This window comes from Phaethon aethereus (assembly GCF_964289735.1).
Source record: "Phaethon aethereus genome assembly, chromosome: W".
Lineage (NCBI taxonomy): Eukaryota > Metazoa > Chordata > Aves > Phaethontiformes > Phaethontidae > Phaethon > Phaethon aethereus.
In genome coordinates this window covers 39488331-39513778 of record NC_138581.1, presented here as the reverse complement: position 1 = coordinate 39513778, position 25448 = coordinate 39488331, and the positions used below count along the sequence as shown (strand labels likewise).

General features: G+C 45.8%; 1 protein-coding gene across 1 annotated transcript in view; it reads left to right on the top strand.

Annotated features, from left to right (window-relative positions):
- Positions 1 to 25448, top strand: part of LOC309415218 (lens epithelium-derived growth factor-like) — a gene marked incomplete at both ends in the record, with an annotated part of 148530 nt that overhangs the window by 89252 nt on the left and 33830 nt on the right. Inside the window, 5 exons of the mRNA XM_082012669.1 lie at positions 10650 to 10743; positions 12690 to 12765; positions 16021 to 16246; positions 16911 to 17029; positions 24084 to 24139. Of these exons, the coding sequence (XP_081868795.1) occupies positions 10650 to 10743; positions 12690 to 12765; positions 16021 to 16246; positions 16911 to 17029; positions 24084 to 24139 (571 nt within the window). The remainder of the gene's footprint in view (positions 1 to 10649; positions 10744 to 12689; positions 12766 to 16020; positions 16247 to 16910; positions 17030 to 24083; positions 24140 to 25448) is intronic.

Genomic DNA, 25448 nt, shown 5'->3' with positions numbered 1-25448 from the left:
ACCACCTCCCTGGGCAGCCTGTTCCAATGCTTGACCACCCTCTCAGTGAAGAAATTCTTCCTAATATCCAATCTAAACCTCCCCTGGTGCAACTTGAGGCCATTTCCTCTCGCCCTATCGCTGGTTACTTGGGAGAAGAGACCAGCGCCCTCGTCGCCACAACCCCCTTTCAGGTAGTTGTAGAGCGCGATAAGGTCTCCCCTCAGCCTCCTCTTCTCCAGACTGAACAAGCCCAGTTCCCTCAGCCGCTCCTCATAAGACTTGTGCTCCAGACCCCTCACCAGCTTCGTTGCCCTTTGTTGCATTAAGAGGCAGATGCCCAAAATCAGCGTTAGTGGTCCAGTCATGCCCAACCCCTTTCATTGGACTCTCACGGGTCCGGATGCACTACTAACATCACACTACCTGCTCAGCCAGACACCTCCTGAACTCACACGGCTGCACTCAGAGGTACGGTCGCATTCAGGGACAACACACACACGGCTGAGTCAATCAATAGTGCGATTTATTGAAGCAACAGATGCACAAGTTCTTTGGATTGCCGGTGATAAATTCACTGTCTGCAAGCAAGTGCGCTAAATTGATTATGGTTGGGTTACACACGCGTGGGGTGATGAAACAACTCTAGAGATTCCTAAAATTCCCGCGGATCCACTCGGGATAGCCGAGTGTTCGAATCTTACCCAAAGGCGTCCCAATGGGGGGGAAGAGAGGGTCCGCCCATCGGTGGAACCTAAAAGTCAGGAGTGATGGTGTCTTCCCTGACATCCAGCTCTTTTCACACTATTTTATAGTGTTTTACTTTGCAGGTGGAGCTTGAGTGACTCTAGTCATACATACCTTTATCAGGATTGGTTCAAAATTCTCTCGCTTCGCTTTTAAAGGTACAGACTAGGAAAAATTCAGTGCGCACGCTCATTGAGGGGTGGTCACACCTTGGGAGGTGGGTAACTTTTGAGAGGGGTGTGCGTTTTAGTATTATAATGATATTATAATAAGCAAAGTTCACTCCAAGTACAGCATTTCATCAAAGTTGACAGGTCACTGACCCAGGGCATCGCATGTGCAGCTTATTAATGTACACACTGTGTACCTTTAGATTCCCTTGTTCACAGAGCGTGACCGCGACGTCTCCACTCCGCTCCACCCTCCATGCAATTTCTCCCAGAGTCAGCACACCAAGTTCCCCTGATGTTGCCAACATCTAGGGTTGCCTAGGGAATTGCCATGGTACAGACTCATTGTACACTAGCTACGTTCCACCCTGTTTCAATGCTGTTCTTAGAGTGTAAATTTCCAAATTGCCCCTCAGCGATTACTCTACACCCTTCTCTGGACACGCCCCAGCAACTCAGTGTCCTTCTTGTAGTGAGGGGCCCAAAACTGAACACAGGATTCGAGGTGCGGCCTCACCAGTGCCGAGTACAGGGGCACGATCACTTCCCGTACTCCTGCTGGCCACACTATTTCTGATACAGGCCAGGATGCTGTTAGTCTTCTTGGCCACCTGGGCACACTGTTGGCTCATGTTCAGCTGGCTGTCAGTTCCTGAGTCCCAGCAAAAGTTCCCTGTTCAGGCAGGCTGTTTGCCTTCCCCGCCAGCTTGTCTTATGGCACATGGGGACTGCCTGCTCCTGCACCTTTAAGACTTGCTTCTTGAAGAATGTCCAGCCTTCCTGGACCCCTTTGCCCTTCGGGACTGACTCCCAAGGGACTCTCTCAACCAGTGTCCTGAACAGGCCGAAGTCTGCCCTCCGGAAGTCCACGGTAGTGGTTTTGCTGACCCCCCTTCCTTCCTTCCTTCCTTCCTTCCTTCCAATTGCTGCGTGCATTGGTATAGATGTACTTGAACTGGGCTGTTGATTTCACCCCCAACACTGGCATGCCACCCCGAGGCTCATCTCTACTGAGCCTGGTTTTATCCCCTTCCCCCTTCAAACCTTGTTTAAAGCCCTCTCGATGAGCCCTGCCAACTCATGAGCGAGAATCCTTTCCCCCCCTTGGAGATAGTTGAACTCCATCTGCTGCCAGCAGGCTCGGTGCCGTGTAAACCACCCGATGGTCAAAAAACCAAAAATTCCACCAAAGGCACCAGCCTCTGAGACAGGTGTTAACCAGGTTTGTTTTCCTGTTCCTTTCAGTGTTCCTCCCTGCCACTGAAGGGATCGAGGAAAACACTACCCGTGCTCCTGATCCATCAACCAGTCGCCTCAGTGCTCTGAAGCCCCTTTTGACCACTTTTGGACTTCTCTCCACAACCTCATCGCTGCCAACCTGCATAATCAATAGTGGGTAGTAATCCGTGGGCCGTACCAGGCCAGGGAGCTTCCTAGTAACATCGCTCACCCTGGCCCCAGGGAGGCAGCAGACTTCCCTGTGGGTTGGGTCTGGTCGGCATATTGTGCCCTCTGTTCCCCTCAGAAGGGAATGGCCTACGGCAGTTACTCTCTTTTTTTTTTTTTTGTAACAGAGGCAGTCGTAATGTGTGGGGCTGACTGACTCACCCTAGGCAACCCCCTGCATGGACCTTCATCTACATCCTCATTTGCCTGGCCCTCAAGTTCCAGAGCCCCATATCTGTTGTGTAAAGGGCAGCTGGGAAGGTGAGGGAGGCCGGGAGGGGATTCGCCTGGCGCCCCGAGCAGGGACCTGTTTCCATTCCCCCTCGTCTCTTAGGTCCTCTCCTTCTGCCTGGCGGCAAGAGGATAGGGGATCCCCTGCTGCTTGTGGAGCCTCCACCTGCTGCCTCTGCCTCAGGGATGGCTGGGTGTGGCTCCACCGATCTCCCTCTCACACTCCCTGATGCTCCTCAGCTTCTCCACTTGCTCTTTCAGCTCTGCCCCCAGGCTGAGCAGATCCCTCACCTGGTCACACCGCACACAGGTGTTGTCTCTGCTGCCCTCCAGCACAAGTGACAGGCTCAGGCACTCCTTGCAGCCAGAGACCTGGACAGCAGTATGCTTGTGTGGGAACTCCGTCTGGGTCACCACATTCCTTCTGGAGATGACTTTCGGTGGGAGTGGAGACCATAGCTGGAGCCTCTTCTGGCATGTTAATTAGCATTAACAAAGACAATAACCAGAAACAAACCTGGTCACTCACACTATCTTGGTGGGCTATCAAGGAACTGCAGGCAAACCCAGGACTTTGCAACTGATAAGGATGCAAACCTGTGGTCCAGGAAGGGGTCGGTGGGACTATTCCAGCTGATGAGACAATTTCCTTTGAGCCCAGAGTGCCAGTGTACTGGGTCTGGCTGGGATGGAGTTAATTTTCTTCATAGCACCCCATATGGCGCTGTGCTTTGCATTTGTGGCTAAAACAGTGTTGATGACACACTAATGTTTTGGCTATCGCTGAACAATGCTTGCACAGCATCGAGGCTGTCTCGCCAAACCACACACCCCCCCTCAAAGGCCAGTAGGCTGGAGGATGGGCAAGAGGTTGGGAGGGGACACAGCCGGGACAGCTGACCCCAACTGACCAATACCATATGACGTCATGCTCAGCAATAAAAGCTCAGGGAAAGGGGGAGGATGGGGGGTACAGTAAATCCTGTTATCCTCTGTAACATCTCCATCATCCCCTTTCCCAACCTGGCTGGGGGCAGAGCTTCCCTGTGGGAGGTTTGTCGGAGCCAGTTCTTCCAGGAGAAAGGTGTAGGAGGAGTCTTCCGCTGATGGGGCTGATGGCATGAGGCCATGCTCAGCCTGCTGTGGCTTGATGGATGTCCTTTGTTGCTGTTGGAGTTCATGTACTTGGGTGGCCAACTCCCTGGTGCTTCTGCCATGCCACCGGGCCATGTCCTTCCCTTGCTCTTACAGCCATGCCCACAAAGCTCTGTGGGTCACTCTGGGGCATCTGCTCCTTCAGTCCATCAGCAGGTGGCACCAGGCCCTGATACATTTATGTACTTTCTGGAAGGTTATTGATTACATGATTAGTTTAACTTTTAAAGATTTCTTTAGCCTAATAACCGTGTGATTATGTTTAACGGCCTACCCTCATAGTCCTTAGGCTATACTTGCCTCAAGGCTGACATTTCAGCTATGTGTAAATAGTTAATCACGAGGAAAGCATGCGTGTAGAACCAAGAGGCCTCATAAAATTAAAACAAAGAAGAGTTAAGAGCAAGGACGGAGAGATTAATGAGTACAGAGAAGATATATCAACCTTGAGAATAGAAGCATCCTAGCAGGAGTTTATCATCAAACAAGGATGATAAGAAAGAATCGCTTGGCTGTACAACAGAAGGGGCAAACATCCAAGGAGAAGAAACTATCCTCAGGAGACCCGTGACCATAAAAGGGAAAAAGGAGTAGGGGGCTAACTCCCCAAACGACCACCGACGACCACCCGAGACCCCCGCGCATGCGTAGTGTAGTTTTGCAACGCCAGCATTATGTAAATGCAGTAGATAGGCAGGGAGGCGGAGATTTCTCAGAAAATGTAATGAATATGTATAGCTTGTGTTACCAAAAAAGTCATCAAGAAACCCCTCTAACACTTAGTTTGAAGTTTTAGAAGGCAGGCATTCTTTATTGTGACGCTGGATGCACAGGGGATGGCTCCACCTAGCGTGCATACCCTGAAACAAAAGTTCATCCTTTATATATCTTAAAGACATGAATATTCACACATTTTCACACATTCACACATTCACACAGGGGGAGAAAATAAGATGAAAAACTGGTTAGCTGAGATAAAGGCGGTTTAATGAAAGAAAGCAATGGCCGCGCCCAGAAGCAAAGAATAAAAATTAAAAAAAAAAAGATTTATTCTCTACTTCCCATTAGCAGGCCATGTCCAGCCACTTCCTGGGAAGTAGGGCCTCAGTATGCTTCAGAAGAGAAGCGCCTTAATAACGAATGCCCCCCCTCCCTTTCTCTTAGCTTCTGTTGCTGAGCATGATGTCATATGGTATGGAATATCCCTTTGGTCAGTTTGGGTCAGCTGTCCCGGCTATGTCCCCTCCCAACCTCTTGCCCACCCTCCAGACTACTGGCCTTTGGGGGGTGGGGGGGGGGCGGGGTTTGGAGAGACAGCCTGGATGCTGTGCGAGCACTGCTCAGCAGTAGCCAAAACACTGGTGTGTTATCAACACCGTTCTAGCTACCAGTACAAAGCACAGCACTATGAGGGCTGCTATAGGGAAAGTTAACTCCATCCCAGCCAGACCCAATACAGTCTCAGAAATCAGCACTATGCAAAGATAATATGGTTTCACTTTCTTCCTCTTCTTCCAATGTACCCCTAGAGGTGGATGGGCCACCATCATCCCTGACACTGTCATTCCCCACCCCTGTTTGCATCAATCATTCTGTTCCCTTCCTTTTCCATTGCCTACTTTGGACTAAGGGGGCAACTTCAGCTAAGTAAGCCATTACTATGCTCTAGAGCAGCTGCTCGGCTCTCTGCTTCTCACACGTGCAGCTGGCCTTTACAGCTCCATTCTAAAAGAGGCCAGCATGCAAAGGCACACCTCCACATCAGCGTGGTGCATTTTTCATCATTTCCTTGTACTCATGTGGTGGGTTGACCCGAGCCAGCAGCAAAGCACCCACCAGCCGCTCACTGGGTTGGGACTCAGGAAAAAAAGGTGAGTTTATCAACTTTGGAAGAAGGGGCAGGCAAGTCAAGAAGAGTACAGATATCCCGTTAGGTCATGCAGAGAGAAAATTAGAAAGGCAAAAGCCCAGCTAGAACTCAATCTGGCCACGGTCATAAGGGATAACAGAAAATGTTTTTACAACTATATTAACAACAAAAAGAGAGCCAAGGAGAATCTCCATCCTTTATTGGATGCGGGGGGCAACATTGTCACCAAGGATGAGGAAAAGGCTGAGGTACGTAATGCCTTCTTTGCCTCAGTCTTTAATAGTCAGACCAGTTATCCTCAGGGTATTCAGCCCCCTGAGCTGGGAGACAGGGACTGGAGGCTTGCCAATGTGACGCCCATCTAGAAGAAGGGCCGGAAGGAGGATCCCGGGAACTACAGGCCTGTCAGCCTGACCTCGGTACTGGGGAAGATTATGGAGCCGTTCATCTTGGGGGTGCTCACAAGGCATGTGCAGGACAGCCAGGGGGTCAGGCCCAGCCAGCACGGGTTCACGAAAAGCAGGTCCTGCTTGACCAGCCTGATCTCCTTCTATGACCAGGTGACCCACCTAGTGGATGAGGGAAAGGCTGTGGATGTTGCCTACCTGGACTTTAGTAAAAGCCTTTGAAAGCGTCTCCCACAGCATTCTCCTGGAGAAACTGGCGGCTCGTGGCTTAGACGGGTGTACTCTTCGCTGGGTAAAGAACTGGCTAGACGGCCGAGCCCAGAGAGTTGTGGTGAACGGAGTTAAAGCCAGTTGGCGGACGGCCACAAGTGATGTTTCCCAGGGCTCACTTTTGGGGCCGGTCTTGTTCAATACCTTTATCGATGATCTGGAAGAGGGGATCGAGTGCTCCCTCAGTAAGTTTGCAGATGACACCAAGTTGGGTGGGAGTGTTGATCTGCTGGAGGGTAGGAGGGCTCTGCAGAGGGATCTGGACAGGCTGGATCGATGGGAGGAGGTCAACTGTATGAGGTTTAACAAGGCCAAGTGCCGGGTCCTGCGCTTGGGTCACAACAACCCCATGCAACGCTACAGGCTTGGGGAAGAGTGGCTGGAAAGCTGCCCGGCAGAAAAGGACCTGGGGGTGCTGGTTGACAGCCAGCTGAATATGAGCCAGCAGTGTGCCCAGGAGGTCAAGGCGGCCAACGGCGTCCTGGCCTGTATCAGAAATAGCGTGGCCAGCAGGAGTAGGGAAGTGATCGTGCCCCTGCACTCGGCGCTGGTGAGGCCGCACCTCGAACACTGCGTTCAGTTTTGGGCCCCTCACTACAAGAAGGACACTGAGTTGCTGGAGCGTGTCCGGAGAAGGGCAACGAAGCTGGTAAGGGGTCTGGAGCACAAGTCTTCTGAGGAGCGTCTGAGGGAACTGGGGTTGTTCAGTCTGGAGAAGAGGAGGCTGAGGGGAGACCTTATCGCTCTCTACAACTAGCTGAAAGGGGGTTGTGGCGAGGTGGGTGTTGGTCTCTTCTCTCAAGTAACTAGCGGTAGAATGAGAGGAAATGGCCTCAAGTTGCTCTAGGGGAGGTTTAGGCTGGATATTATGAAAAATTTCTTTACCGAAAGAGTGTTCAAGCATTGGAAGAGGCTGCCCAGGGAGGTGGTGGAGTCACCATCTCTGGAAGTATTCAAAAAACGTGTAGACGTGGCACTTCAGGACATGGTTTAGTGGGCATGGTGGTGTTGGGTTCATGGTTTGACTTGATGATCTTAGAGGTCTTTTCCAACCTTAATGGTTCTATGATTCTATGACTCCTCCGTCCCCTCCCCACCCCCCTTGTTTTTATTGCTGAGCATTACATTATATGGCATGGAATTTCCTTTGATCAGTTTGGGTCATCTCTCTCTGCTGTGTCTCTTCCCAACCTCTTGTGCACTCCCAGCCTACTCTCGGGGTGGGGGGGGGGGCAGTGTGAGAAACAGAGAAGGCCTTGATGCTGTGCAACCGCTGTTAAGCAATAGCTAAAACATTGGTATGTTATCAACACTGTATTAGTCACACATGGACAGCACAGCACCATAAGGGCTGCTATGAAGAAAATTAACTCCAGCCCAGCCAGACCCAGTACAAGGCATTAAAGCCTTTTCCCAGTTGGGTTGCCAATTCTTTCAGGCTCTTGGTGTGCTCGGATTTCAGTTCCCAAACCACTAGAGGATGTATCCAAACCAGGCACTGAGCCAAAGGCACCCATTCCTCATCCCATCCAGGTACTGGAGGTTCAGGAGTGACTTCCCAGGTTCCCTTGCTCTTACGTTAGAACAAGTTTCAAAATGTTTGTGCTATCCTACCTCAAGTAGGAGTACTAAATGTACTTCCTGCCAGACTCTTATCCCCGAGCGCCCACCCTCAAGATCTGCAAGATTACACTCGGGCAGACGAATTTGGCAGCTGTAGGTGGTCTCTGCATTGTGGACATTTGTTGGATGCTCTACAGCTGTACAATCCTCTTTTCACCGTCCAAAGCTTCCTTCGGATCCCACTTCTGACAGCAATTTTAGTAATGTCATTGTTTAGGTCTGGACAGACTAAATGCATGCATTGATTACTATGCAATAATTGGTTCCGTGTGTAAGGAGTTTGGATATTTATTGTCCCTGTGAAAGAGTGATTATTAATGCAAAGAACACTACAAACTTACAGGGAAAGTGGCTATCTCTACTTCCCCTTTCCTTGCTGACAGGAGCAGCAGTTGTCAGAGGTTGGGAGGAGTAGGGTGCTGAGGGTGTCCGTTCTGGCCACGCAAGAGCATGGTCCCAGGCATCCCCAAAGGCAGAGTCATGCTGCCCCCCTTCGGGCTGAGGTGGATGTGTTTTATGAGGTGGAGAGCACCTTCCAGATGATTTCTTCTTTAGTTGTTGTTGGACTGCTCTGAACTGCCGCTCGTTGATTGGTGTAGCGAGTCGCCAGGCAAATATTCTTGTATAAGTTTAGATCTGCTATTTCTGCCATTTATGTGGGTTTTTATAACACCTCCTTCGTTGTGCTTCATCTAACAAAAGTTACAACCCTAACAACTACATAGCAATATACCGAAGGTCAAACAGTGGGCCTCCATCATCAGTCTAGTTATTTGAGCAATGTCAGCTCAGTAGGCCAAGATAACCAGAGGAAGGCAGAGAGCACAGGGGGCAGAGACAGCACAGGGGTTAGAGAGGGGGGACAGGGGGGCAGAGAGAAAGAGAGAGAGTAAGAGAGAGAGTGCAAGGGGGCGGGTTGCATGAGAGTGGGGGCAGGGCTGAGGGATTTTACAAGTGTAGCACTTCGTCTCCTTCCTTTCTTGCCTTCAGAAATCTTTGCAAGGGGTTTTTTTTTGAAAACCCAAGTTCTAATGAATTACGGCCCTTATGAATGCCTTAATTTATACAATTTGAACATTAAACTCATACAAAGAAGTTGATTCTTAAAGACTTTAATTTTTTTAAAAAGCATTCAAGACTGTTTTCTAACCAACGTGCATCATCAACAGGTTCAGTGAAAACACCAGATTTCTTCCTAGTATGACATCTATAATACCAAAAGCATACTATGAGAATTCGCACAGCATAAATTGGTACGATTGGTACATAGCATGACTTGGTACAATGTTTTACAAGAACAAAATTAAACTTTAACATTAACCGCTATAAAAACAACGTTTCCAACTCGTACAAAGCACAGTGAAAAGCCATCCTGACGCATGTTGAAAAACTACACACTAACAGGTCAGTATGACTGGAAGAGAGCATGTTTTATACAAAAGAAGCAGTTAAGCAGTTGAAAAACTATTTACACTCTTTCCTGCTATTAACTGGACAAACATACAGGAGTCAGATTAAAACATTCTACAACTCTGTCTCCTGTTTTTTGAATGGGATTTTGAGAGGTGTATTGCTTATTAATACTGGATAAAACCATCAGCAAAGCATTTAAATACTTTTCACATGAAGATTAAAGGGGCTGTTATTCCACAAAAATTTAACATTCAAATACTATGTCATAGTGTTTTATGTTAAGGTAGCAGTCTCCTTGAGGTACACATCGGACTTCCCCATCCTTTAAGTCATAAAACTTTTGGTCCATAGATTTCAAATGCAAAACAATAACTTTTATTTTGTATTTAAAAAAAAAAAAAGATGACTCCAGTGGCATCATTTCTTTTCAAAGAGATTCCTTTGGATTTTCAAGCTCTCTCCTCTCTTCACCTGATGTTCTAGAAAAATAATAAAGCAACGTTAATAGCCATATAAAGAATTTTAGACATAAGTCTTATTTTAAAATTCATTGACCTGGAATAAGACTAGAATCTCAGTGTGTTGATGCACATTCAGCAGTAGATGAAGTTTGGAAGACTGAAGCAGTTAGTGATGCCAGCTTCTCTCCTTGAGAGGACTATCCCCACACACACACCCCGACACACACCGATTGAGCTCAAGTCAACATGCCAAGCTGTGAACTGCAGTTATTCAGGATCTGATTTGTATTCCATTCAGGCGTTCCTGAATAGTAAGCCAAACAGTTTTTTACTGTAGTTCTGACACTGGTACCAGTACCAAACTCAAAGCCCTTGGAAGTGTAGAAGATGGAATCCAATATTCTTTTTGTGCTGGAAAAAGAAAAGGAAGTTTGTGTTGACTTCAGGACCATGCCATCAGCAGCGTGCATATTTAAGCTTGTAGCTTCCTTTCACTCCAACCAGCGCTAATGTATTAGTTTGCTAGAAAACTTTTCACATCGTTCTTCTGGATTTTAGCAGTGGGGTTTCTTCCGCTGGGTTATAAAACCTGAATGATTGCAGCATATTGCTCCAGGTTGTTTGCAGTGACCATTGCAACAATCATTTAAGGTTTACTTTCCCCCTTATAAAGAGTGTTTTGTCCCAAATATTTATGAATTTTAATCCAGAAACTATTGGGCTTTTTATGCATCCTTACTCTACTAAACTAGTGTGGTTTTTTTTTAGTGGTTTAGAAATATATTTTATGCAATATTTTAGGAAGCAAGTAAGAAATAGCTGCTTTACAGGGGCAGGGTCTATGGTTTTAATTTGTGATTTGCTTTCTTTAAATTAGGCTGAAAAACAAGCTGAAGCTGCAGAAGCTGCAGTGGTAGCAGCTGCAGTGGCTGTGACTCCAAAAGTAAGCCCTAAAAGAGGAAGACCAGCAGGTAACTTTAAACAAAAAGGAATTTTATTTCTTTTTCCCCATACAAAATAACTTAATAGAGATGGCTGAAGGATTTATTGACCCCAGATCTCCAGAGTATTACAGAATATTTCCTAATGTGATCTCCAGAGTATTACAGAATATTTCCTAATGTGTAATCTTCCAATTTTTATTTTTTTAAATATAGATATATAAAAATAAAAATATATATACACACACACATCTAAACTATCCTACATGGCAACCTGAGGTATGTAGCAATTTAGCACATAAAGGGCCTTAAAATGTTTATGGTTATGCTGGGTCCTCTGAAATAAGGATCATTGTATCCCCTTGCAAGGAAAGCCTCCATAGGATTCTGCTAACTTACAGACTATGCAATAAGACCTCTGTTTCACTGTGGCTTCACAAAGGTTTATATTAATGAAAGATGTATAAAATTGGTACTTAAGTTGTGTTAGAATATCCATAAAACAAGTTTTAAAAAAATGGGGGGAGGAGACTCTCTATAGGTAGAGCTCAGAGGACAGTAAAAACAAGTGACGAGCTGGAGAGATTTTGCTGAAAAGACATTTAAAGGATATCTCTGTAGACCGATAGACAACTGAGAAGAAAATATAGCTATTAGAAGAAGCATGTAATTTAAAAGATTTTGCTAATAGTTCTGCAGTACTTGTTTGTGAAAGTAGCAATGATTTAATTGTAATTCTTATGGCAAGTTTGCAAGTATTCTTGAAGGACGCGTTTTAGATTTGTTTACTGCTAACATGGGGAAAGTTATTCGAGCACTTAAACATGCTATATGAGCATTTACTCTGGGAAACAGATAATTTAATACTTTATACTCACCTGTATCTGGTGGCATTATGAAAATAACTTCTAGAAAGCGCAACCATAGTTAGCTCCCAAGGCAAACTATTTAAGACTAGATGTGAGGAAATGAAGTATTACCTTAGTACTTTCACCCACTTTCATTATATTTATTAAATGAACATTTTTAATATTTTAATGTGTGTGGGATTATATTGATCTTTCAAATGAATTCTGTTTATACAAGCTATTGTCTGTAAGAGCAGGAAAGGACCTTTACAAGAGATGCTTTGGCACCCTATGGGAAATGTGTTACTAGATGACGTACTGTGCAGCATTCTCTCGCATTAATATGATGCATGCATCTCTTGCTTAGCAGTGCTCCACACTAACACAAGCAGCACTTCAAACACTGGGCTGTTATTTTTTTTCCTAAGAGAATGTTCACTGAGGATAGCAGATAAGCTTGTTCCAGAAATTTCAATCCATAATGGCAGCATACTAAGTATTTTCATTTTACAGAATTCGAAGGGTATAAACGTTGAGAAGGTGGATAGGCTATTTAGCTCACTTTAACACTGAAACAGGGTGAAATTGAAAAAAATGTAGAACTGTGCTGTATACCTCAGTGTGGTGGTAGAATTTCTTGACGCTGATTTACTCTCAGGGAAAGGGAAGGGATGGAAGCTCCATGAAGCTCTTAAGACTACTACTAATACATAGGCAGAGTTTAGATTTGCACACTAAATTACTTGAATTCTGTCCCCCCCCCCCGCTTATTATTGTCTTATTATTCCATTTATTATTCTCTTGTTTCAGGCTTATTTTTTTTATTAGCTGTGTAACATGAGGCAGGGCCATTCTGAGTGCACTGGGTGGAAAAGGCACAGGAATAGATGGCTTAAACCTCAGACTGCTACCTTAAAGTACCAAAGTGTTGGTTAAGATTTTAATTTTTCAAAGGGATCTCGATTAAACTTTGACACACAGTTCCAACATTTGAATTTTTTTAAATAGAATATTTGCCCTACTAAGTTTGAATCAAGTGTCGCTTCTATGTGTTGACATGAGAAGCAATCCTTTTAGATAAGGAATGGGTGGTGGCTGTAGACTAACCTGTCCTTTTTGTATAATTAGCTACTGAAGTAAAGGTTCCAAAACCAAGAGGGAGACCTAAATTGGTGAAACCACCTTGTCCTTCGGAGACCGACATGTGAGTTGGCTTTTTATATAAAATGCCTGTCTTTATCGTAAACCAAGTGGTTGCATTTGATGAGCTGTCATGACTTACTGAGTTCCTGCCCAGCATTTTCCTTGTAGTACTCAGTATAAGTTGGATGTTGCAGTCAGGATGGGTGGACAAACAGATGGGTAAAAAAGTGGTTGGATGATTTGGCTCAGAGGATAGGGGTTAATAGGTTGTTTTCTACCTGGAGGCTGGTAACAAGTGGAATACTGCAGGGGTCTATCCTGGGACCTGTCCGGCTTAACATCTTTATCAATGACCTGGAGGAGGCGACAGAGTGCACTCTCTTCAAGTTTGCAGATGAGAGCAAATGGGGGGGGGCAGTCAAGACATTTGAGGGCAGAGCTGCCTTCCAGAGGGAACTAGACAGGTTGGAGGAACAGGCTGACAGGAACCTCATGAAATTCAGCCAGCACAGATGCAAAGTCCTGCCCCAGGGGAAGGAAGAACCCCTGGCGATGGTACTGACTGAGGAGTAGGTCTGCTGAAAAGGACCAGGGGATCCCGGGAGACAGAAAGCTGACCATGTGCTAACAGTGTGCCCTGGCAGCAAAGGAGGCCAACAATATCCTGAGCTGTATGAACAGGAGCGTAGGCAGTTGTATTGGGATGGAGTTAACTTTCCCCATAGCAGCCCTCATAGTGCTGTGCTTTGTATTTGTAGCTGGAACAGTGCTGAGAGCACACCAGTGTTTTGACGACAGCTGAGCAGTGCTCACACAGCATCAAAGCTGTCTCGCCATCCCCCCACCTCCCCAAAGGCTGGAGGGTGGGCAAGAGGTTGGGAGGGGACATAGCCGGGACAGCTGACCCAAACTGAACAAAGGGATATTCCATACATATGACATCGTGCTCAGCAACCCACCACAGCAGCATATTGAGAGGAGAGATTATCCCCCTCTATTCAGCATTTAGAATCATAGAATCATACAATCATTAAGGTTGGAAAAGACCTTTAAGATCATCAAGTCCAACCGTTAACCCAACACCACCATGTGCCAAAGTGCCATGTCTACATGTTTTTTGAACACCTCCAGTGACGGTGACCCCACCACCTCCCTGGGCAGCCTCTTCCAATGCTTGACCACTCAGTAAAGAAATTCTTCCAAATATCTAGTCTAAACCTCCCCTGGTGCAACTTGAGGCCATTTCCTCTCGTCCTATCGCTAGTTACTTGGGAGAAGAAACCAACACCCACCTCGCCACAACCCCCTTTCAGGTAGTTGTAGAGAGCGATGAGGTCTCCCCTCAGCCTCCTCTTCTCCAGACTGAACAAGCCCAGTTCCCTCAGCCGCTCCTCATAAGGCTTGTGCTCCCGACCCCTCACCAGTTTCGTTGCCCTTCTCCGGACACGCTCCAGCAACTCAGTGTCCTTCTTGTAGGGAGGGGCCCAAAACTGAACACAGGATTCAAGATGCGGCCTCACCAGTGCAGAGTGCAGGGGCACAATCACTTCCCTACTCCTGCTGGCCACACTATTTCTGATACAGGCCTTCTTGGCCACCTGGGCACACTGCCGGCTCATGTTCAGCCGGCTGTCAACCAGCACCCCCAGGCCCTTTTCCGCCGGGCAGCTCTCCAGCCACTCCTCCCCAAGCCTGTAGCGTTGCATGGGGTTGTTGTGACTCAATTGAAAGACCCGGCACTTGGCCTTGTGAAACCTCATACAGTTGACCTCAGCCCATCGATCCAGCCTGTCCAGATCCCTCTGCAGAGCCTTCCTGCCCTCCAGCAGATCAACACTCCCGCCCAACGTGGTGTCGTCTGCAAACTTACTGAGGGACCACTCGATCCCCTCATCCAGATCATCGATAAAGATATTAAACAAGACCGGTCCCAGAACCGAGCCCCGGGGAACACCGCTTGTGACTGGCTGCCAGCTGGATTTAACGCCGTTCACCACAACTCTCTGGGCTCGGCGGTCCAGCCAGTTCTTTACCCAGCGAAGAGGACACCTGTCTAAGCCACGAGCCTCCAGTTTCTCCAGGAGAATGCTGTGGGAGACAGTGTCAAAGGCTTTACTAAAGTCCAGGTAGGCAACATCCACAGCCTTTCCCTCATCCAATAGGCGGGTCACCTGGTCATAGAAGGAGATCAGGTTGGTCAAGCAGGACCTGCCTTTCATGAACCTGTGCTGGCTGGGCCTGATCCCTTGGTTGTCCTGCACATGCCCTGTGAGCACCCTCAAGATGAACGGCTCCATAATCTCTCCTGGTACCGAGGTCAGGCTGACAGGCCTGTAGTTCCCTGGATCCTCCTTCCGGCCCTTCTTGTAGACGGGCGTCACATTGGCAAGCCTCCAGTCGTCTGGGACCTCCCCTGTTAACCAGGACTGCTGATAAATGAGGGAGAGTTGCTTGGCAAGCTCCTCCGCCAGCTCCCTCAGCACTCTTGGGTGGATCCCATCAGGCCCCATAGACTTGTGGGTGTCCAGGTGGCGTAGCAGGTCTTTAACTGCTTCCTCCTGGATTATGGAGGGTTTATTCTGTTCTCTGTCCCTGTCTTCCAGCTCAGGGGGCTGAATACCCTGAGGATAACTGGTTTGATTATTTAGACTTGTTAGACTACATCTAGAATCCTGGGTCCCCCAAGACAAGAAAGATGCCAACTAACTGGAGCGAGTTCAGCAGAGGGCCACCACGGTGGTCAGAGGGCTGGAACACGTGTCCTATGAGGAGGGGCTGAGGGAACTGGGCTTGTTCAGCCTGGAGAAGGCTTTGGGGGATATCTAATGACAGCCTTCCAATACCTACAAGGAGTTCATCAAGAAGAAGGAGCCAGGCTCATCACAAAGGTGCATGGTGGGGGGATGAGAGGCAACAGGCAGAAACTGAAACAAGAGAAGATCAGACTGGACATAGGGAAATACTTTTTCACCCAGAGGACAGTCAAGCAGTGGGGCAGGTTGCCCAGAGAGGTTGTCCAGCCTCCGTCCTTGGAGGTTTTCAAGACTAGACTGGAGAAAGCCCTGATTAACCTGGTCTGAACCACCCCCAGCAACGGGTTGGACAAGAGACTTCCGGGGGCCCCTTCCAACCTGAATTATCCTATGGTCATATGAAACGAAAGATCTAAGAGGGAGCCAACTTTGTGCAGCAAGTGGAATATTTGATAGTAAAAACTAAAACTAAAAAGTACATCTTCCTGAACTGAGAATTAGGTTCTCTTTTAAACTGGGTATAGATAATGAATATGAAGCTTAAATAATTTACTGTGTTTTAGTGTTCGTGAAGAGGAGAAGACAAAGAAAAAAGGACTGGAAGAAAAGGCCAAAAAACAAGGGAAAAAAGATGAGGAGAGTCAGAAGGAAGACGACAAATCAAGGAAGGAATTTGATAGAAGAGAAGCAAAGAGGGAGACTGAACCAAAAAGGAGAAATACTTCCCAAGTGGGTTCTGCATCAGTGTCTGATTCTGAAGATGATGAAGGAGAACATGAAGGTGATAAGGTATATTGCTCTTTATTGACTTACTTATTGTAAAGAACAGTAGTTCACTGAAAATATTTCTTAAAGCTAATACTAGGTCTTCAATTTTTTCTATTAAGTGTTGGAGCCTTGTGTCTGGCTAATATAGATGCATGTCTTGGAAATGAGAAGTTGCAGAATTCCTTTCTGTCAAATAATCTTTTTGATAGCTTTTAGATATTTCCAAAGAAAAAAAAATTCTAATACTTTATTTTTTTAAAAGATGGATTTAAATGTAAGTAATTTATTATAGCAAAAGTTTGTTTTGTTGGGTTTTTTTAATATGCTTACTCGAATGCATATATTTTTTTGTCCTGAGTGTTGAGAATCTGTGGGGTCTGTGAAATATATTTTTGAAAGACAGGAAGCTGTCTCTAGCTGATCATTTGGGAACGGCTTTGGGTTTTTTGGTGTTTGGGATATTCTTCTCCATATCTGAGAGAAAGCACTAATAAAACTCAGCTTCTTATCTGCATATAAAAGATTTGGATCTAGTTATAGAGGAATGCTAACTCCCATCAGGGTGTTTCATGGACTAGAGTAATAATGTGTAGACATCTAGAGCAGGTAGGTTTAACTATTAATGGTTTTGACGTTCAGTAATCTAAAGACTCCTTCTCTCTTCTCACCCTAAAACCCTAAACAGAAGAAAAAAGGAGGGAGAAACTTTCAAGGAGCTCATAGAAGAAACATGTTACAAGGACAACATGAGAGAGAACCAACAGAAAGAAAGTGTAAGCAAGAGGAGCAAATGGAATCTGAGCTGTGAGTATGTTTTAATACATAGTGTCTGTACATTGTGGTAGTACTTTGAAACTAAGAGGAGGCACAAGACCTGACAAAGTTCCCAAATGGTTTGCACCAATTTCTGTGTCCTCCCTCTGCCTTTTTTTTCCCCAAGTATTATTTAACTTTTTAAGTGGAGAATAAAAAAGCTCTTGTAAATCAATATGTAGTATTGTGGGAGGATGGGAAAAACTGATTCCAGAAATTAAGTGATGTCAGTCTTTCAGTGACTTAGATTTCCTAACAGTAGGACAGAGCTGGTGGGTTCTGTTTAGAAGTATCCTGAGAATACCTGAAGAGAGAGCTCTCTTGTTCCAGCAGGGCCATGTATTACATTTTAAGTAAGTCTTGAATACATGAGATTGAGATTTATATCAAAATTCTATAGCCATGAATTAAGTTGCTCAGGTTGTGGAATACATAGGGTTCCCTGGAGAACACTTCCTTCTCTGTCTGGCAGCTGGAGGCTATACTATCAGACAGAACAAGGAAGAAGTTATGATTTATGCTACTCTGTCTCTGCAAAGCCAGTTGAGTAATATCAAGCAGTTTGCAGTCAGAAGACAAATTATCACAAATGAGCCAAGCATTAGCATGGAGAGAAGATCCTGCCAGAAACTTAGAGGGTTGGGACAGCAAGAAGAAAACGATCTGACCCATTCTCAAGACCTATTCCACAAGTGGGTGAAGAAGCCACCACCATGAGATTGAGACGTTCCCATCCAGGCAGTTCTTGGGCAGGAGGAAGAAGGGGGGGAACAAGGCAAAAATTCTGGGAATTAGGAGAAGGAAACGGTCCCCTTCATCTAGAACAATTATAACCTTTCTCTATCCTTTAACAAGAATCTAGATTTATTTACTTCCCCCCCCCCCAAGTGATTTAATCTCTTCCTTGTCAGTTATTCTTTCTCTAGAAACATAAACACACTTCTTGGGGAAAACCTAAACTTTTCCAATGTCCCAAAGACACTAAATTGTTTTTATCTTTTCTGCAATTCTTAATATATTATTATGTAAATCTGATAAGTTTTTTGATTTCTGCAATAAACTGTCATGTGTTGTTGTGGTTATCATAGAATCATAGAATGGTTTGGGTTGGAAGGGACCTTAAAGATCATCTAGTTCCAACCCCCCTGCCACGGGCAGGGATACCTTCCACTAGATCAGGTTGCTCAAAGCCCCATCCAAGCTGGCCTTGAACACTTCCAGGGAGGGGGCATCCACAACTTCTCTGGGCAACCTGTGCCAGTGTCTCACCACCCTCACAGTAAAGAATTTCTTCCCAATATCTAATCTAAATATACCCTCTTTCAGTTTAAAACTGTTACCCCTCATCCTATCACTACACTCCCTGATAAAGAGGAGTCCCTCCCCATCTTTCCTGTAGGCCCCCTTTAAGTACTGGAAGGCCTCTATAAGGTCTCCCCGGAGCCTTCTCTTCTCTAGGCTAAACAACCCCAACTCTCTCAGCCTGTCCTTGTAGGGGAGGTGCTCCAGCCCCCTGATCATCTTCATGGCCCTCCTCTGGACCCACTTGAGCAGGTCCATGTCTGTCTTATGCTGGGGGCCCCAGAGCTGAACACAGTACTCCAGGTGGGGTCTCATGAGAGTTGAGTCTTCTTTACTTTTAAATAGATTTCATATTTTATGCATCTAGGGAACTATACAGAGCTCCACTTACGTAAAAGTAAGGAGCAGTAGCTTATCTTAGTGACTGTGCATAGTTTAGATTATACCTGATGCCTAATTGCTAAGCACAAAACATAATATTGATAAAATGTGAAAAGGTTTCTTTTTTTTTTTTTTGCTTTCTTGCAAACTCCTCTGTCAGCATAATGGATATAAATCGGATTTTTTGTTTCATTTTTTAAAATCATTAAAATGATTTAATGATTCTCATTAAAATGAGAAGCAATGTGCCCTGTTCACTGAGTCCTGTCACATTGTGGGAAAGGATCAGAGGTGGAATTCTGCTGTGTGGAGTCCTATACCAGAAGTTGTAGAAACTGCTGAAGGACAAGGTGAATTGAGCCAATTCGCAGAAGTGAAGGCCATCCAGCTGGCTTTAGACACTGCTGAACAAGAAAAGTGGCCAGTACTCTACCACCATGGATGGTGGCAAACGCCCTGTGGGGGTGGTTACAGCAATGGAAGCAGAGCAACGTCAGGGTGAACTATTTATAGCTCGGTGGGCCCATGACATCTAGGGCCTCAGGGAAGAGATGAAACTTATCGATGGGCTTGTGATCGAGGGGTGGACTTGACCATGGACACTATTGCACAGGTTATCCATGAATGCGAAACATGCGCTGCAATCAAACAAGCCAAGCGGTTAAAGCCTCTCCAGTATGGAGGATGATGGCTGAAATATAAATATGGGGAGGCCTGGTGGATTGACAAGGGACCACAGGGAAGACTGCTGCCTCCCTGGGGCCCAGGTGAGAGATGTTACTAGGAAACTCCCTGGTCTGGTACAGCCCACTGATTACTACCCACTGTTGGTCGTGCAGGTTGGCAGTGACGAGGTTGCGCAAGAAGTCTAAAAGCGATTAAAAGGGACTTCAGAGCGCTAGGGTGATTGGTTGAAGGATCAGGAGCACAGGTAGTGTTTTCCTCAATCCCTTCAGTGGCAGGGAGGAACACTGAAAGGAACAGAAAAACACACCTGGTTAACACGTGGCACAGAGGCTGGTGCCATCGGTGGAATTTTGGGTTTTTTTGACCATGGGGCAGTTTACACGGCACCGGGCCTGCTGGCAGCAGATGGAGTGCAACTATCTTCAAGGGGGAAAAGGATTCTTGCTCATGAGTTGGCAGGGCTCATCAAGAGGGCTTTAAACTAGATTCAAAGGGGGAAGGGGATGAAATTGGGCTCGCTAGAGATGAGCCTAGGGGTGGCATGCTGGAGTTGGGGGTGAAATCGATAGCCCAGCTCAAGTGCATCTACACCAATGCATGCAGCACAGGCAGCAAACAGGAGGAGCTGGAAGCCATTGTGCAGTGGGACAGCTATGACTTAGTCGCCATCACAGAAACATGGTGGGATGACTCTCATGACTGGAGGGCTGCAATGGATGGCTATAAGCTCTTGAGAAGGGATAGGCAAGGAAGGAGAGGCGGTGGGGTGGCTCTGTATGTTAGGGAGTGTTTCGACTGTACAGAGCTCAAGGATTGTGATGACAAAGTCAAGTGCTTATGGGTAAGGATGAGGGGGAAGGCAAACAAGGCAGATATCCTGCTGGGAGTCTGTTATAGACCACACAACCAGGATGAAGAGGCAGACGAAGCATTCTACAAGTGACTGGCAGAAGTCTCACAATCGCTAGCCCTTGTTCTCATGGGGGACTTCAACTTACCGGACGTCTGCTGGAAATAGAACACAGCAGAGAGGAAACAGTCTAGGAGGTTCCTGGAGTGCCTGGAAGATAACTTCCTGACACAGCTGGTAAGTGAGCCTACCAGGGGAGGTGCCCCGCTTGACCTGCTGTTTACAAATAGAGAAGGACTGGTGGGAGATGTGGTGGTCAGAGGCCGTCTTGGGCTTAGCGACCACGAAATGATAGAATTCTCAATTCTTGGTGAAGTAAGGAAGGGGGTCAGAAAAGCCACTACCATGGACTTCCGGAGGGCAGACTTAGGCCTGTTCAGGTCACTGGTTGAGAGAGTCCCTTGGGAGACAGACCGGAAGGGCAAAAGGGTCCAGGAAGGCTGGACATTCTTCAAGAAGCAAGTCTTAAAGGCGCAGGAGCAGGCGGTCCCCATGTGCCATAAGACGAGCTGGTGGGGAAGACGACCGGCCTGGCTGAACAGGGAGCTTTTGCTGGGACTCAGGAAAAAAAGGCAAGTTTATCACCTTCGGAAGAAGGGGCAGGCAACTCAAGAAGAGTACAGGGATCTTGTTAGGTCATGCAGAGAGAAAATTAGAAAGGCAAAAGCCCAGCTAAGAACTCAATCGGGCCACGGTCATAAGGGATAACAGAAAACGTTTTTACAACTATATTAACAACAAAAAGAGAGCCAAGGAGAATCTCCATCCCTTACTGGATGCCGAGGGGGAACACTGTCACCAAGAATGAGGAAAAGGCTGAGGTACTTAATGCCTTCCTTGCCTCAGTCTTTAACAGTCACACCAGTTTTCCTCAGGGTATTCAGCCCCCTTGAGCTGGAAGACAGGGACGGAGAGCAGAAGAAACCCCCCATAATCCAAGAGGAAGAAGTTAACGACCTGCTACGCCACCTGGACACTCACAAGTCTATGGGGCCTGATGGGATCCACTCAAGAGTACTGAGGGAGATGAGGGATGAGCTCTCCAAGCCACTCTCCCTCATTTATCAGCAGTCCTGGTTAACAGGGGAGGTCCCAGGCGACTGGAGGCTTGCCAGTGTGACACCCATCTAGAAGAAGGGCTGGAAGGAGGATCCTGGGACCTACAGGCCTGTCAGCCTGACCTCGGTACCGGGGAAGATTATGGAGAGACTACACCACGTTGGAAGAATTTCTTTACTGAGAGAGTGGTCAAGCATTGGAAGAGGCTGCCCAGGGAGGTGGTGGAGCCACCATCACTGGAAGTATTCAAAAAACGTGTAGATGTGGCACTTCAGGACATGGTTTAGGGGGCATTGTGGTGTTGGGTTAACGGTTGGACTTGATGATCTTAGAGGTCTTTTCCAACCTTAATGATTCTATGATTCTGTTCTATGACTGACTATATCACACTCCCACAAACTCGCCAAGGCAAGCGCTATGTTCTTACAATGGTGGAAGCAACCACCGGATGGCTGGAAACATATCTCGTGCCCCATGCCACTGCCCGGAACACTATCCTGGGCCTTGAAAAGCAAGTCTTATGGCGACATGGCACCCCCGAAAGAATTGAGTCGGACAATGGGACTCGTTTCCGAAACAACCTCATAGACACCTGGGCCAAAGAGCACGGCATTGAGTGGGTATATCACATCCCCTATCATGCACCAGCTTCCAGGAAAATCAAATGATACAACGGACTGTTAAAGACTACCCTGAGAGCAATGGGTGACGGGACATTCAAACATTGGGATAAACATTTAGCCAAAGCCACCTGGTTAGTCAGCACTAGGGGATCTGTCAATCGAGCTGGCCCTGCCCAATCAAAACTCTTACGTACTGTAGAAGGGGATAAAGTCCCTGTGGTGCACGTAAAAAAAATATACTGGGGAAGACAGTCTGGGTTATTCCTGCCTTGGGCAAAGGCAAATCCATTTGTGGGATTGCTTTTGCTCAAGGACCTGGGTGCACTTGGTGGGTGATGCGGGAGGATGGGGAAGTCTGATGTGTACCTCAAGGGGATTTGATTTTGGGTGAAAATAGTCAATGATTTGAATTGTATGATGTTAATTGCTATATAATACTGTATAAGAGCAACAGTGATGGAACCAGAACTGGCTTCAGCATGCAACAATCCAACACCACACACCATCTCTCCTGCCCTGATAGACAGTTATGACAGATGGAGCCCAATGTCATGGACTAAATGAACTCAACGGACATTTTAGAGGAATGGCCCATAAACTGAGGGAATGATATATGTGTGTATATATCAAAATACAGGAAAAGTGGTAGTGATATTTGGAATGTATTGGAAAGTGTGGGACCTGGGCATGACGTAGATGGTATAGAATAAGGGCTGGATATTGTCCTTTTTTCGGCTGGGATAGAGTTAATTTCCTTCACAGTAGCTGATATAGTGCTGTGTGTTTGATTTGGGATGAAAATAATGTTGATAACATCCTGATGTTTTCAGTTGTTGCTAAGCAGTCAAGGACTGTTCAGATTCTCATGCGGACCTGCCAGCGAGAAGGCAGGGGGTGCATGGGAAGCTGGGAGGGGACACAGCCAGGACAGCTGACCCAGGCTGGCCAAAGGGATATTCCATACCGTATGACATCATGCTCAGTATATAAACTGGGCGTGTTGGCCAGGGAGGCGCCACAGCTCAGGAACTAACTGGGCATTGGTCAGCGGGTGGTGAGCAGTTGTGCTGTGCATCACTTGTTTTGTATATTCGTTTATCATTATTATTATTATTTCAGTATTGTTATTCATTTTTATTTTTTTTTCCTCCTGTCCTATTGAACTGTCTTTATCTCAACCCATGAATTCTACCCTTTCTTTTTTTCGATGCTCTCCCCATCCTGCTGGGCAGGGGTGGGGGAGCACATGGCTGTGTGGTTGTTTTAGCTACCTGCCGGGTTAAACCACAAGACATAGAATAATTCAGTTTGAAAGGGACCTCAGGAAGAAGCAATGTACATGTACAAATTCAAGCATTCTTATGGATGTTTTAACCAGAACAGTTTAATTTGGCAACTTTATATACCTGTTACACTTAGCTAAAGAGTTCTGAAATTTGATAGGCAGAAGTTCTAATGCTAGTTAACAGGATTTTTATTTAATGGATGCTTATATTCATGACATTTGAAAAAAATCACAGAATGGTGGAATATACCAATTAAAATAAGGCTTTTAAATTCTATCATAAAACAAGACTGAAGACTTGATAAATAGTGTTTGGGGTTTTTTTGTGAATAAAAATATTTTAGGAGTTTTCTTTAAAGACTCTGGTATACTTATAGCTTATTTATTTCTGTACTCCTTTTAGTAGATTTGCTGTGGGAGTTATTTTATTTGGCATATAATCAATCTTTTTACGATAATTCTCCGAGGTAAACCTGAATGTTAGTTTTAAATTTAGGTCCTCTTACAATATTCTCTTTCTGTCAATCTGTTTCATACACTGCAGTTTTAATTTTTACGTTTTAATAATATTTTCATTTGCTGCTCCTAGGGGAAACAGTCTGCTAATCTGGAGTATTCCTTAGCTGCAGTACCTTAATAAATAATTTAATTTATTTTGGTCTTTGATGAAACCAGGGTTTGACTTTTGTATTTTTACACACAGTTTGAATATCTCAAAACATCTTGTTTAATAATAATAAAAAAAATACTCAAGACTGTAGAAGACAGCATTGTAAAAATGCTTTCATCTTTTGATAGGCAAAACAAAGAAGGTGGTAAGAAATCAGAAGTTAAGAGGATGGAGAAGAAGAAAGGTTAGTTTAAAGAATATTAGATATTCTTTTTTTATATATATATACACACAGAATATATAAATACACAATATTTTTTACTATCTTAATCTTTTAAAAAGAAATACATATCTAGACTTACTGCTGAGGGGTTTTTGGGATCTCAGTCAAAGATGTTTGAGTTGTGATTACTTCATTCAGATCTTTGAAGCAGTGTATTCTTGTTTTAGGCCTTCTACATTCTTTCCTTCAGCAGTGTGTTAGAACTGGTCTTCAGTATTCTCATCTTATTGTCATCCTAGTTTTTAAACCTTTTATATGTTCTCCATTCACCAGCATATGAAATCAAAGGTTCTGTTTCTTTGAACTGAATCACTTTAGTTCTTTATCTTCACAACTAATTGTCTGTTCCATCATAGCATAATAATCAGAGGGGACATCTTGCAAATAGTCAGATGGTATCCTTTTCCAGGGGAGGGGCTTAGATTTGGGATAGTTACTGAGTTCTTGTCCACCGGACCAGACTTCCAAACCAACCTTTACAATAAGAAGTCATTCCCTTCTTAGTGTCCCTACCCTTCTTAGATATGTCTTAAGGTCAGTTCAAACTACTGCCTTCAGGCTCCACCTATCTTTTGTTATATAGTAAAAATCCAGTGGTTTAAACTGGAACCAATTCCAGTGTTAGCAGGAGGAGAGGTTTTTATATAAACGTGTCCAAGACAGATGGGACAAACAAAATAAGCAGTTTGCCTGCAATATTACTTAGTACGTATACCACTTATATACTGAAGAAAATCCAAATAAATGTTGTGATGGGTTGACCTTGGCTGGCTGCCAGACCCCCAAGCAGCTGCTCTCTCACTCTCCCTCAACAGGATGGGGGAGAAAATAAGACAGAAAAGCTCACGGGTCTTGACTTGAGTTCCCCAGACTTGAGTTGTGGAAAATTATTTTAAGTTATTGCCAATTAAAAATAGAGCAGGATGGTGAAAAACAAAGACAAAAACTAAACCACCTTCCCCCCACCCCCACTTCTTCCCAGGTTCAACTTCACTCTTTCATTCCCAACTCTTCTGTTCCCCCACCCCCCACCCCTAGCAGCACAGCAGGGATGGAGAAAGAGGGGTTGAGGTCAGCTGGTAACAGTTCATCTCTGCTGCTCCTTCCTCCTCACACTTTTCCCTGCTCCAGCATTGGTCCTTCCCATGGGCTGCAGTTCCTGTCAGGAGCCTGCTCCAGCTTGGGCTCTCCACAGGCTGCAGGGTGGATACTTGCTCTGGCATGGTCCTCTCCACGGGCTGCAGGGGAATCTCTGCTCTGGCACCTGAAG